The sequence below is a fragment of the Dreissena polymorpha genome, chromosome 1 (assembly GCF_020536995.1).
Source record: "Dreissena polymorpha isolate Duluth1 chromosome 1, UMN_Dpol_1.0, whole genome shotgun sequence".
NCBI classification, from domain to species: domain Eukaryota; kingdom Metazoa; phylum Mollusca; class Bivalvia; order Myida; family Dreissenidae; genus Dreissena; species Dreissena polymorpha.
In genome coordinates, this window is record NC_068355.1 from 152,696,200 (window position 1) to 152,711,467 (window position 15,268).

At 35.8% G+C, this 15,268-nt stretch overlaps 1 protein-coding gene across 3 annotated transcripts in view; it reads left to right on the forward strand.

Moving 5' to 3' along the window:
• Positions 1 to 13,939, forward strand: part of LOC127856300 (P2X purinoceptor 4-like) — a 54,719-nt gene extending 40,780 nt beyond the window's left edge. For all 3 annotated transcript variants that reach the window (XM_052392431.1, XM_052392424.1, XM_052392441.1), the window contains one exon: positions 11,027 to 13,939. In XM_052392431.1, coding sequence (XP_052248391.1) covers positions 11,027 to 11,062 — 36 coding nt within the window. In that variant the 3' untranslated portion in view covers positions 11,063 to 13,939. The remainder of the gene's footprint in view (positions 1 to 11,026) is intronic.
• Positions 13,940 to 15,268: the final 1,329 nt, after the last annotated feature.

Here is a 15,268-nt window from a genome sequence, read left to right on the forward strand (position 1 = left end):
GTAAAATGGTTTCCGGATGATAACTCAAGCATACTTAGGCCTAGGATCATGAAACTTCATAGGTACATTGATCATGACTGGCAGATGTCCCCTATTGATTTTCAGTTCACTAGATCAAATTTCAAGGTCACAGTGACTCAAAATAGTAAAATGGTTTCTGGATGATAACTCAAGAACGCTTACGCCTAGGATCATGAAACTTCATAGGTACATTGATCATGACTTGCAGATGACCCCTATTGATTTTCAGGTCACTAGGTCAAAGGTCAAGATCAGGGTGACTCGACACAGAAAAATGTTTTACGGATGATAACTCAAGAACGCTTATGCCTAGGATCATGAAACTTCATAGGTACATTGATCATGACTGGCAGATGACCCCTATTGATTTACAGATCACTAGGTCAAAGGTCAAGGTCACAGTGAGAAAAAAGGTATTCACACAATGGCTGCCACTACAACTGACAGTGATATGGGGGCATGCATGTTTTACAAACAGCCCTTGTTTGTTTTTTTTGCCCCCCTTCGAAGAAGAGGTATTTTGCTTTGCTCATGTCGGTCTGTCGGTCGGTCGGTCTGTCGGTCCGTCCACCAGGTGGTTGTCAGACGATAACTCAAGAACGCTTGGGCCTAGGATCATGAAACTTCATAGGTACATTGATCATTACTCGCAGATGACCCCTATTGATTTTAAGGTCACTAGGTCAAAGGTCAAGGTCATGGTGACCAGAAATAGTAAAATGGTTTCCGGATGATAACTCAAGAACGCATACGCCTAGGATCATGAAACTTCATGGGTGAATTGATCATGACTTGCAGATGACCCCTATTGATTTTGAGGTCACTAGGTCAAAGGTCAAGGTCACGGTGACCCGAAATAGTAAAATGGTTTCCGGATGATAACTCAAGAACGCATACGCCTAGGATCATGAAACTTCATGGGTAGATTGATCATGACTCCCAGATGACCCCGATTGATTTTGAGGTCACTAGGTCAAAGGTCAAGGTCACGGTGATCTGAAATAGTAAAATGGTTTTCGGATGATAACTCAAGAACGCATACGCCTAGGATCATGAAACTTCATAGGTAGATTGATCATGACTTGCAGATGACCCCTATTGATTTTGAGGTCACAAGGTCAAAGGTCAAGGTCACGGTGACCCGAAATAGTAAAATGATTTTCGGATGATAACTCAAGAACGTTTTTGTCTAGGATCATGACACTTCATAGGTACATTGATCGTGACCCGCAGATGACCCCTATTGATTTTCAGGTCACTAGTTTAAGTTAAGCTTTTTAGATCCAATTTTCTCATTTATCGATATAAAAGCATTTAATGATAAACTTCAATCCATGCCAAAATCTGTTAAAAGGACCCTTTAAAGATCACATACCAAAAAGTTATACCTTTATTCCTTTGGCAGGTGAGCTGCCTTTGAAGGCATTTTATTATGCCCCCCTTCGAAGAAGAGGGCTATATTTTTTTTGCACATGTCGGTCCGTCGACCAGATGGTTTCCCGATGATAACTTGAGAACGCTTAGGCCTAGGATCATGAAACTTCACAGGTACATTGATCATGACTGGCAGATGACCCCTATTGATTTTCAGGTCATTAGGTCAAAGTTTAAGGTCACAGTGACTCGAAATAGTAAAATAGTTTCCGGATGATAACTCGAGAACGCTTAGGCCTAGGATCATGAAACTTCATAGGTACATTGATCATGACTGGCAGATGACCCCTATTGATTTTCAGGTCACTATTTGTTATATAATCATTGAAATATACATGTTTATTTACCAAAACGATTTTAATGTCTTTTGTTTTTCTCTGTTTTATAAGCTGAAAAGACTTGATATGTTTCAACCAAAATGTTAACCCTAGTGCACACATCATAATGTCTTTGTATACTTATATTCAATATTAATCAAAAGATTTTAAGTAATTCCTTGCTTACCTGTATTTAAAATGTAATTTAACCTTTCCCAAATTGAAACTTTTGTTCATCTTATATTATACATGTATTTATTTTATTTTTAGGGGGTATATAGTTTTTACACTGTCCGTCTGTAAGTCTGTCAGTCTGTCACACTTTTCGTGTCCCCTCTCTATTTCAAATAGTTTTCATCCGATCTTTACGAAACTTGGTCAGAAGTTGTAATAGACAAGACAATATCTAGGTCAAGTTCGAATATGGGTCATGTCAGGTCAAAAACTAGGTCACAAGGTCGAAAAAACAAATCCAAGGGAAGTAATAAGCTTAAATGGACATAATTATCTGACTTGCCAAATTATATATTTTTGTTAAATAAATCAAAGCGGCGCAGTAGGCGGAATTGTGTTTCTGACAAACACATTGTGGTAAAAGGTCAAGGTCAAGGTCATCCTTCAAGGTCTACGGTCAAAAATACAAATCTAAGGGAAGTAATAAGATTTTCACGTCACTAGGTCAAAGGGTAAGGTCACAGTGACCCGAAATAGTAAAATGGTTTCCGGATGATAACTCAAGAACGCTTATGCCTAGGATCATGAAACATCGTAGGTAGATTGATAATTGCTGGCAGATGACCCCTATTGATTTTCAGGTCACTAGGTCAAAGGTCAAGGTCACGGTGACCCGAAATAGTAAAATGGTTTCCGGATGATAACTCGAGAACGCTTATGCCTAGGATCATGAAACTTCATAGGTACATTGATCATGACTGGCAGATGACCCCTATTGATTTTCAGGTTACTCGGTCAAAGGTCAAGGTCACGGTGACTTGAAATAGTAAAATGGTTTCCAGATGATAACTCAAGAACGCTATGCCTAGGATCATGAAACTTTATAGGTAGATTGATCATGACTCGCAGTTGACCCCTATTGATTTTCAGGTCACTATATCAAAGGTCAAGGTCACGGTGACCTGAAATAGTAAAATGGTTTCCGGATGATAACTCAAGAACGCTTATGGCTAGGATCATAAAACTTCATAGGTACATTGATCATGACTGGCAGATGACCCCTATTGATTTTCAGGACACTAGTTAATAAGGACTTGTTCAAAGATTTGTTAATATCTATGTCTTCTTTAAATGTTTTACAAAAAGTACAAAGGAAAAATGAAATAAATTACTCTCACCTTGCACTAATTAGCTCGTGCGACTTGCTTTATTACAAACCTTGATTTTTAACTTCATAAAAGTGATGTCAACAACAAAGTCAATAAAAAATTCAACAAATGCTTGCTTATTCAGTACGGTCTGTTTTTATGGTCTGTGTCTCTATGGTGACTATGCAATATAGGATTGTAGAACAAAAACATATTTTCTGTTAAAAGTGTTTTTTTTGCAAGCCTAAGGTTAGGGGTAAGATATCATTGGCCACAGGAGGTAAATGTTAACTTTTAAAACTTTACACAAGGTAAGGTTGTAATTTATTGGTCATGTTAACATTCTTGAATAGTCAAGAGATGAATTTATAGAGGATTATTATCAGTTGTTGCAGATGGGATTGTTGTGTTTTGTTTGAAATTTTTAAACCGCACAAGTGTCTCCATCTGTGGAGATACTGGACTGCATGGATTGGTGTAATGATTTATAAGCACCTTTAAAGTTGGATAGAATTACAAAAGATATATTCATATTTCTACTTGTCTGCACTGAACATAACACAAAATAAAGCAGGCGTTTGTAAATAAATAAAGTGCATTTGAACAAAACTTGTAACATTTAAAAACAATACAAATGTCAAAGTGTACGGCTAAAACAATCACGGGTTGCAATGGAATATTGCATAATTATGATTGTATCAAAATGAATTATTGTCAATGGTTAATTTTATCAGCTATTTGAAAATATTCTGCATGTTGTTTTTTAATCAAATCTCAAAGGATAGATAGAAAATGCAAAGAAACAAAAATATTTTAACAGACTGAAATAGACTGATTGTTTATTATGCCCCCCTTCGAAGAAGAGGGGGTATATTGCTTTGCTCATGTCGGTCTGTCGGTCCGTCCACCAGGTGGTTGTCAGACAATAACTCAAGAACGCTTGGGCCTAAGATCATGAAACTTCATAGATACATTGATCATGACTCGCAGATGACCCCTATTGATTTTGAGGTCACTAGGTCAAAGGTCAAGGTCACGGTGACCCGAAATAGTAAAATGGTTTCCGGATGATAACTCAAGAACGCATACGCCTAGGATCATGAAACTTAATGGGTACATTGATCATGACTCGCAGATGACCCCTTTTGATTTTGAGGTCACTAGGTCAAAGGTCAAGGGCACGGTGACCCGAAATAGTAAAATGGTTTTCAATGATAACTCAAGAACGCATACGCCTAGGATCATGAAACTTCATAGCTAGATTGATCATGACTTGCAGATGACCCCTATTGATTTTGAGGTCACAAGGTCAAAGGTCAAGGTCACGGTGACCCGAAATAGTAAAATGATTTTCGGATGATAACTCAAGAACGCTTTTGCCTAGGATCATGACACTTCATAGGTACATTGATCGTGACTCGCAGATGACCCCTATTGATTTTCAGGTCACTAGGTCAAAGGTCAAGGTCACAGTGACAAAAATCGTATTCACACAATGGCTGCCACTACACCGGACAGCCCATATGGGGGGCATGCATGTTTTACAAACAGCCCTTGTTTATTATATTTATTTAAAGTCTAAAGCTCTTCAAGGTATCCAAACCTGCTTATCTAAAAGTACAAACTGAATTTATCAGCCTTTTCTTTTAAGCACCTTATTGTGTGAGTAAGTCTGATGTATGGTTGTCATCACAGTATTTAGTAATTTATAACCATGTTATCAACATTCTTGTGGCCTTGATAAAGGACAGTTGCTTTAATTAGCTTATAACAAAGAGTTCAAGACCAGATGGAAAGCCTTATACATGTAATTTCATAAAACTTGTATGCCAGTGGATAAAAGAATCTTAATGAAAAAAAATTCAAATCCTTGTGAAAGGTTCATGAAAAACTTTCACTTTGCAAAGTTAAAGTGAATTAAACAATTAAAAGAATGAAAGTTAATTAGTTGATATCTGTAAAAATTTCATGTTCTTTTACAGGCTTTACAAGTGAAAATAAATTCACAATGCTGATAGGGGGGGGAAAAAATGTTTCTTTTTAGATTGATAAAAAAAGTAACTTGACAATAAAATAAGTGCTTTTAGGTGTATTCTGTCTCTATCTCATAATATTATTTTTTTTCTTCATTATTTTTTAACAGACTAAACTGAGAAAGTCACTTTGTTATACTTTTTTGTGAGGACCATAAATAACATTTGTATGCTGGCGTAGGAGAGCGAATAGTTTCCATGACAACATCTGGCTTACTGAAACCAATTGATCTTACATGTTACAGGTATTGGAAACCAATTGTGACATCATTTGACAATTAGATAACTGTCATTATTGCATGTTTTGAAGTTTGGCTTATGGCAGAACCCTTGAAAATGGGTGTTCAACAAATGGCTGATAAAAAAACATCTTTCAATTTGGCTAATGATTCTTTAATGTTAATTAGTCAAAAATAAAATATATAATTGTTTTCTGCTAATTTGCTCCCAAATATCATGCTGGTCAGTATCAAAGTTTTTGCTTTCCATTTCATGCACAACTTCAATAGTTTGTTTTCAGTTACAAAAATAAGTCTTAATTTATGGTCACAATGTGAACTAACAGCTTTTATTGCAGTAAACACGTATATGGTTATTGTTATGTTATCTGGTGCCAACCATGTCATTTTGTTTAACACATAGTTTATACTTTTTATATAACAAGTTATCAAATTGTTTAACACCTTGTACACAGTATTTAATGTATTCACTATTTATCATTCTGCATTAAGAACTTTAGAAGGTTCACCTGTATCTTTTGACTTCAGTAGTAGATATTGAAGCAGTTATATGACACCAGCTTATATAGGTGTTAGAAGGGAAATTTACAATACCTTGAACTATCTTCATTCTCTTCTATTAAACTTGGGGTAGTCTGTTAAAAATTATCAGTGTGTGCAACATAATTTAAAATATTTTAGTAATTTATTTATAGCTGGAAATAGCAGCTTTGATTTAAAATCTCCCTCATTTAAATGAGTGTAAAATGTACATGGGTTGTGAAACACACTTTGTTTCTCCATATAACCTCCATTAACACCTCATAAATGCGTACTTGTGTAACAGCAGCAAATGAACCCTCATTACATCTACATATCATATAAAATGAACAGCGTCATGCAAAACAGGTCTTATGCCATATGCGGCCAGTGGAGCTTCCCTGTCAGCTATAAAGTCATGCAAGGATTGCAGGTCTCATAAGTGGTCTCGACTATCTCCTAACCTGACTGAGTCAAATGAAAAATCGCATAGATACAATGTAGGTTTATGTAAGGAGGTATTTGCCATGGGCTTCTTTCAATTGTAATTTTATGAACCAGAATCAAGTTTGATTGGCAGCCAGTTAAATTTAGTTTAAAGTTGATAGTTGTTATCATATATCTGCTACAAAGAAATATTTATGCCCCCCTTCGAAGAAGAGGGGGTATATTGTTTTGCACATGTCGGTCCGTCGGTCCGTCCGACCACCAGATGGTTTCCGGATGATAACTCAAGAACGCTTAGACCTAGGATCATGAAACTTCATAGGTACATGGATCATGACGTCCGATGACCCCTATTGATTTTCAGGTCACTAGATCAAAGGTCAAGGTCACAGTGACTCGAAATAGTAAAATGGTTTCCGGATGATAACTCAAGAATGCTTAGGCCTAGGATCATGAAACTTCATAGGTACATTGATCATGACTGGCAGATGACCCCTATTGATTTTCAGGTCACTAGGTCAAAGATCAAGGTCATAGTGACTCGAAACAGTAAATGGTTTCCGGATGATAACTCATTTATGCTTATGCCTAGGATCATGAAACTTCATTGACCCCTATTGATTTTCAGGTCACTAGGTCAAAGGTCAAGGTCACAGTGACTCGAAATAGTAAAATGTTTTGTGGTTGATAACTCAAGAATGCTTACACCTAGCTAGGATCATGAAACTTCATAGGTACATTGATCATGACTGGCAGATGACCCCTATTAATTTTCAGGTCACTAGGTCAAAGGTCAAGATCACAGTGACAAAAAACATATTCACATCATGGCTGCCACTACAACTGACAGCCCATATGGGGGCAGGCATGTTTTACAAACAGCCCTTGTTTTTAATTGTTTTAAGTCACATTCAGGAAATTATTTGTGCCATAAAAGTGACAGTTGTAGAAAGAACTGAGGTTAGGGAGCCAGTAAATAATGGTTCTCTTGTTTAAATGTAAACTGTGTGACTTATTGAAACCCAATTAGATTAATAAGTGTGAGTTTGAAAAATCAAGAATAAACTTATTGATTAAAGCTACACAATTCTGTTCTTAGATGTCAACAGATTATTATTCTACTTGGCCATACAATTTTCCTCTTGTGACTCCCATGCCCCTCTGTTACTCCCATGCCCCTCTGTTACTCCCATGCACCTCTGCCAATGTTCAAGGTTAAATATTAAGGTCAAATGTCATGAACTTTTAATTAAGTTCTCTAAGTTTTCAATTTCTCTGATGATTTTAATATTTCTTTGCATAAGTATTCCCTAGGATATATTCTATGACTAGGTGTATTTATCTCAATTGAAGGTCAAAAACTATAAAGTATTGTTTCCACTCTGTGACATTCAAATACCTTAGAGCATTTTAATAATATACTGACGAAATCAAGTCAAGCTACATGGTTAATGTTACGGTATAACCTTGGGCTTTGTTTATCTTTGCATTTCGTTGGGGTGTTGATCCTTAAATCGGTTCAATATGTTTTCGTGTGTAATACTGTTCCTTGAAAGCATACGAGCCGAAAAACATAAAACCACGTTGTGCATGTGCACAGCAATTTATGCTTTGTAAAAACGATTTAAATGTGTAGATTGGTAGATGAGTGACATAAAGAAAGCCGGATAAAAAATTTGATATTCCAAATGGGACGTGATCCAGGACTGAAGTTGGAAAGACATCAACAAGCGCTTGGAATGCTTGTTGCTGGCATGCCTGTAAATGACGTCGCCAATCACTTTGATGTCCATAGATGTACTGTAAGTCGCCTAAGGACATGATATCAGCAAACTGGAAGCGCTAAAAACCGACCTTGCTCCAGCAGGCCTAAAAAGACCACCCAACGTGAAAACAATAACATAGTGACGTCATCGAGGCGACATTTATTTTAGACGAGTGGTAAGATTGCCGCTAGGCTGTACAACACTACAGGGACGCTCGTTTGCAATAGGACTGTGCGCAACCGATTGCGAGCGTCATGATTACGTGCCTACAGACACTACGTTGAGGTGCCGTTGTCACAACGCCACCACCAGGAAAGGCTCAACTGGACAATACTTCATCAGCGATGGACACGTACCGACTGGAACAATGTTTTATTCACAGACGAATCCAGATTCACCGTTGATTTTGTGATGGAAGAGTGAGGGTTTGGCAGCGTAGTGGCAAACGGTTTCATGACGCCAACGTTAAGGAACAGGACAGATACAGAGGTGGCAGTGTTATGATGTGGGGTGGCATCAGTCACCAGTCAAGAAACAGACCTTGTTCACGTCCCCGGGACACTCACATCCGTTCGATATTGCGACAAGATCATCAGACCTATTGTTGTACCTTTCATACGCCACGGACACGCCTGCATATTTCAACAGGATAATGCCCATCCTCAAACTGCACATCATACACGAGCTGTAATACAACAAAACCATATTGTAACACTGGATTGGCCTGCCAGATCTCCAGACCTTTCTCCAATTGAACACATGTGGGACGTGTTGTGCCGAAGAGTACGTAAACGTCATGACGTCGACAACGTAAACGACCTTGAGCGGGCCCTTCAGAGAGGGTGGGCTAGGATCCCTTCTAGGAGTCATACGTGACCTTTTTGGCAGCATGAGACGAAGATGCATGGCAGTTATTGCTAAAGCGGGAGGCCATAACAGATATTGACAATATGTGACATTGGATTATGATATGCCGAAATTCATGTAACATTTTTGACCAGATGAACTTGAAGATATGAATTTGTTTTGATACAGAAATGTGGCTTAATGGTTAATCTTTCAATATTAAAAAATAAATTGGAAACAATTTTAATTTGTCAATATTTTTATGCATGTGAACACATGTAGCTAAACTTTTTTCTGTCAGTATACTTCTGATTTGTATTCCCTGTGATGCGACCGGTTGTACAAAATTACCATGGTGTATGATGGCAAGAATGTTTGAGTCGCGTTCTGAGAAAACTGGGCATAATGCATGTGCATAAAGTGTTGGACGACACTTTACGCACAAGCATTAAGCCCAGTTTTCTCAGAACGTGACTCATTTTACCAGTTATTTATTAAGTGAAAAGTGGATTGTTTCTTTCAAACATAGGCCTTTCAGACGTATATCACATACTGTGACAGACCTTTTTAGTCTTTCTTGAAATTGCCATTCTGAAGTCATAAAAACAATAAATATGAAATATCAATAACTTATTTGTCTGCATTTATTTTGCTGTGTTACTCATATAAAAGCAATAAACTTGTATTAATAATGATCTATTTAATATTATGAATGAATATGATACATACTTAGTGGGTTTTATATTGAGAAATTTTAATTTGTGCTTATGTAGAATACATTTATTGTCTGTTATAAAATATAAAACTGTCTGGCTAAAACGTAATTGCTTTCAATTTTTTTATTTTTTTTCCACTTGTGTTTTTATGCCACCCTTGAAGAAGAGGGGGTGTATTGTTTTGCTGGATGGCGTATGGTTTGTCGGTCGGTCTGTCAGTAGACCAGTTTGATCAAGAACTTGTGAACAAATCAATTGGCTTGACACTTCCCGCGAGTGTTGGCCTTTGCAAGTAGATCATGACCCTAATTGAAATTGGGCTCACTAGGCCAAATGTCAAGGACACTGTCACACTATGAGTGAGCATTGTGTCCGATCAATAACTTGTGAAATTGAGGGACAGATACTTTGATACTTTTCAGGTGCATTGGTGTTGGACAGTAGATGGCCCGTATTTAAAATGGGGTCTCTAGGTCAAAGGTCATTGGGTCGCCATGGTGTAATTGATAGGTTGTCCGCCTAGCGACCGGTAGGTCATGGGTTCGATCCCCACCGTTGGAGTGTTCTTTAGATCTCTCCCAAAGACACCAAGTACTGGTTCTAGGCCCAAGAAACGGACTCAAGAGCGTTTATATAAGCCTCAGGCTTTCGCTGCAATCGAGCTAAAATTAATAGGTTTAAACTAAAGGTCAAGGTCACTGTCAGACTATAATTGTTAAATCATTTCCCATCAATTACTAGAACACAAATTTGCTGATTGGCTTGATACTTCCCATGTTAATTGGCCTTGGACAGTAGATGATCCCTATTGAAATTGGATTCACTAGGTCAAAGGTCAAGTCATTGTCTCAATAAGTATGAAAATCATTTTAGATCAATATCTTGCCAACAAACTGACTGATTAGCTTGATACTTCACATGTGCATTGACCTTGGACAGTAAATGACCCCTTTAGACATTGGTGTTACTAGTTCAAACGTTTAAGTCGCTGTGACATTTAGTGTTAATTGGTTTCTGTTTGATCAAAGAATTGAGTGATTGGTGTCAAGGCACTGTTTGAAGAGTGGGGGGGGGGGGGGGGGGGGGCATCCGTCTCTGTCTACGGATCTCTTGTTTATTTAGTATCTGCATGATTTAAATCTGACTTTGCTAAAGGACTAGATTAGTCTAGACTTAACAGGATATCTCCCTTCTGATATAAAAATACCTACTGAGTTTTAGCAAGCATAAATACATTATTACACGACATAAATTGCAAGGCTTGAATACATTAATGAAAACTTAAGAAACAAATGCCTTGTATGAAGATTATCCTGTGACCCTTTAAAAAGCAATATTATTTACAAATGTTACATTTCCATTGCAGGACATTCCTGGACTTAATATGAAAAGTGGAGACTAAATGGGCGATTCTCTCAAGCAGTTAGCAACAGTTGTGTGGTCTAAGTTGAAACATATGATACATTTTTAGATTGAAGTGTATTGTGTGATGTTGTTATCCATTACTCATCAATGAAAGTACTTCATGATTTATTTTTTATTGCCCTGTGCAAAACCATCTATATTTGAAATCCGTTGTACATAAAATAACCTTTGAATTTCTTCCTTTTTTGTGGTATTCATGAATATGTATTAAATTGGTCAGCATTCTTTAATAATGTTTTCAGCGTAGACTCATAACATTTATGTGTTTTTTTTAGTAAGAACTGTAATTTTTAGTTTGTGTGCATCCATCTTTTGTTTTGTTGCTCAACTTGGTAGAATTGGGGTAGTCTCTAGAATTAATATTATATAAATCGATAAACATATATATACTATACGTTATGTTTGGAATGCAGTAATTAAGTATTTCAAACCATTCTGAAAAATCGGTAGAAATGCTGTAGAAATACAAATATGTGTATATATATATATATTATTATATTAATATATAAATTTTAACATATATTTGAACAAGGGTGATGAAATTTGTTGAACAAAGCAACACTGCCTTATTGAATTAAAAAAAATATTTCTGAAGTATAATTACATGCCTTCGATATATTGTTGTAACTGAAAACACCATTGTTTTTATTTTTCAAGGAATGTAGCACAATCAACCATTCTTCTCTGTGTTTGATGTTCATTTATTCTAATCTGTAATTTTGCAACAAATATTTTTCTGTTTTTAATCCACCTTTCTAATGCCAAAGACTCGCAATTTTCTAAACATTTTTTTCTTCTCTAAGGTTCTGGGTTGTTGTATTGGTGTAAAAAGCATTGCTTTTGTGTGTGTGATGTTTTATAAATGTTTGATAAAGTATGGGAAATCAATTTGTAATATGGCTTATAGCTATAATGAAGTGGTAAGTGCATTTCTGTGTTGTTTTTTGATGTTAGTGTACATGACAATTTGGATTGATATATTATATATTAGCCTGCATGAACAATTAATGGGGTTGATGTTTTGGTGTAAACCTTCATGATAATTGGGATGAAGTATTGGAGTCGACCTTCAGGAGAGCTTGTTTCTTGATTTGGGGAAAGGGCCTGGTCTTCCATTTTGGAGAAAAATTATCAACAGAACAGAAAAAGTGGGAAGATATTTCCCAAAGAAAGCTTGCAATAAGGTGAAAATTGCTTCATTTGCAAGAAATTCTCGTTTGGGTCGGGGCCTTTATCTTTTCCTACAGGAAAATTGGGTTCAAATATTGTTGTTGACCAACATGAAAACTAGGGGCATGTACACCTACATAAACCTACATGAAAATTGAGGTCTTATCTCTTTCCCACTCAGAAGCAAAGTGAAAATGGCTATGTGCTAAACCAGAACTGCCTGCAATTTACTCGCACTCTGTTCAGGTGTTATGCTGTTTGCTGCTTATCAGTATCTAAGGGTTGTAAATGAGGCTTTTAAAACTTAATTCTAGTCAGAAAAGTCTTTTATTTAATGTAACTTTCTAAGGGACTACACATGCGTCAAAATACGTATCTAAGTGGTAAAGGGTTATATTGGTGTTCAACTGCATGAAAAAATGGGTTCATGTATCGGTGTTAATCCACGGGAAAATAGTTTTGTATGTGAATGTGTATGAATATATTAGAAGTACTACACTAAGAAATATGGTTGTTAATGAATATAACAAATATCAAAGCCCCATAAACACTCAAAATAAACTAATATTTCATAAAATATAGTTAATTCATAAAAAAATCTTTGTTCTTTTTAGCAATAGCCAAAAAAATTAAGTTAGATGTGTAGATGCTAACATAGATTTAGCGAGATATAAAATGCTCATTTTTTTTTTTGTGTGACAATATATTTAATGCCAATTTCCCACATCGATATCCAAACATTTAAAAGGAAACACACGACGTGTTTCTCGTGAGCTGCTTGTAGCAAAAATATCATAGCAGGAAATTCACATGAAAAATATTGTCACACAAAAAATAAAATCAAGCAAATTGTATCTCATTAAGTATATGTTATTAGACCACAATCATCTAGGGTTAAAAATTTTGCTATTGCTATAAGGACCATTTACCAGTAGGTGTAAACTTTTTTTCCGAAATATGTTACGAAAAATTAGTAGATTTTGAGTGTTGAAGGGGCTTTAAAACAATTGTTAAAAAAATGTTTAGAAAAACATGTTTTTTTAGGTTCAGGATACATGTATCGGTGGTTATTTATATTCAAAGCTTTTTTAATTTATTTATTTGTAGTTACTTGTGATATTAATTTATGTAATAATTTTTATGCTGCTAAATAAGGTTGCCTATCAAATTGACTTTCCATTTAATCATATCAGAATGATTAAAATTATTCTTGTTTAATTTTTGCCCTTTAAAGTTAGTTCCCACTTAGTTCATATTGTTAACTTCTGTTACTATTTAGTATTAATCACACTTGAGCATTGACAGTTTGAATTATATATTAACAATTAACTCTAGTATGTTTTGTTTTCCTTTTTGTTTTCTTTGTTTTTAAATCTCGATAATGTTACAAGGAGGCAAAACTTAACTTTCTTTAAAACGGTTTGTGATCAATATCTTATATTTAAATACTGTCAATGTTGCTGGTTTTTGAAATATCAAACATTTCTGGCAAACCATAGACATGTAATATTTATGTGAACTTTTAAAATTGTTCCTGTGACATTCTATACACATGGATCATCATTAACTTTGTATGGTGACCGATTCATAGTTAAATAGGCTGATAAGGATGTTGGTGGGATATTTACTGCAATATTGTTTATTTTTGTATTCTTTGGTTTGTATTATTTCTTTAGAATTTGTTTTTGTTGTTTTCCCCCCTTTACATATTCCAAGGGTTTATGCTCGTGGAATCGCCATGGATATCTGTTTGTAATTCTGTTCGTTGACAGACAGGTAAGCTCCGTTTGGTAAAGCACTGAGTTATATATCAGAGGATTACGGGTTATTTGCCTGGTTGGGTCACATAATTTGTGGGGGATTTGTAATGAAATTCTTTTAACGGCCATTCTTCTCTTGAGTCTGATTCAATAAGGGCAATCTTTAGTTACTGGCAATAGTATGTGCATTTAGAACTTGTAAACAATCTATTCCAGGAAAAAATGTGTGTTGGAAAACATTGCAGTGATGTAATATGACTATACAGTTAGACTAGGTGAACTAAGTAACAAAAAATAAATAAAAAAACACAACAAAAAAGTTTGTCCTACAATTTAAAACGTAAAACATTCAACCTAACAGGCATCGTTCCTCATTATATTAAGTTGTTACAAAAGAAGTGCCCCTTTTTATAACACTTATGTTCTGTAACAACATGCCTTTTGTTTATTGTAATTAAAATCATCACGAAAACTAAAACAAGTGTCAACTAACAAATAAATAGGTATCTCATTTAGGGGCAGTGTAGTCCTCAAATTGACATGACGCCTTATCTATGATCGCTCCGCCCACTAAAATTGATCCACCAATCAGCGATCGATTAATCGGGCGCACCTGCTTAGCAACGACCTGTCCGCCATTTTCTAGACAAGCTACATGTTTAGGTTCACTTTTATTCCAACGAGTTTTTGTTTTCCTCTGTAAAAAATCGATTAAAAATGGTTAAACGGTGTCAATGGGGATTATGTAACTCGGACAATCGATATCCTGAAAGATTAGTTGGTGACATTTAGATAATTTATATCGTTTCCAAAGCCGAAAAGAGAACTTGAGAAGTGTACGGGATGTATAAATACATGCGGTCGTCACCACGAACAACTGAACGTCAACCCTGTCAAAGACAATTATAATATATTTTTATCGGATATACTAGCAGATTTAAATAGTTTATGTTATCGATCTGATTATCACATAATATTTCACTTTTTTTAAATAGTTTTATCAGTTACTAGGTCAGAAGCGAGGTTCATCTGCATTACTTAAAGAGAAATAAATCCCAGCATGAAGCCTTATTCATGGTGTGTTTTATTACTCTGATAGTAATGCACTTAATTGACATCATACATGTTATTTGAAGGTGACATGTGATAAATTATCTTATTAACGGTATCTACACAGTTGCAGTCATGTGGTGTCACCAATAAACGCTTTTAATCCACACTAGGAGCTCGAATGCCTAGATCTCATTTTTAAA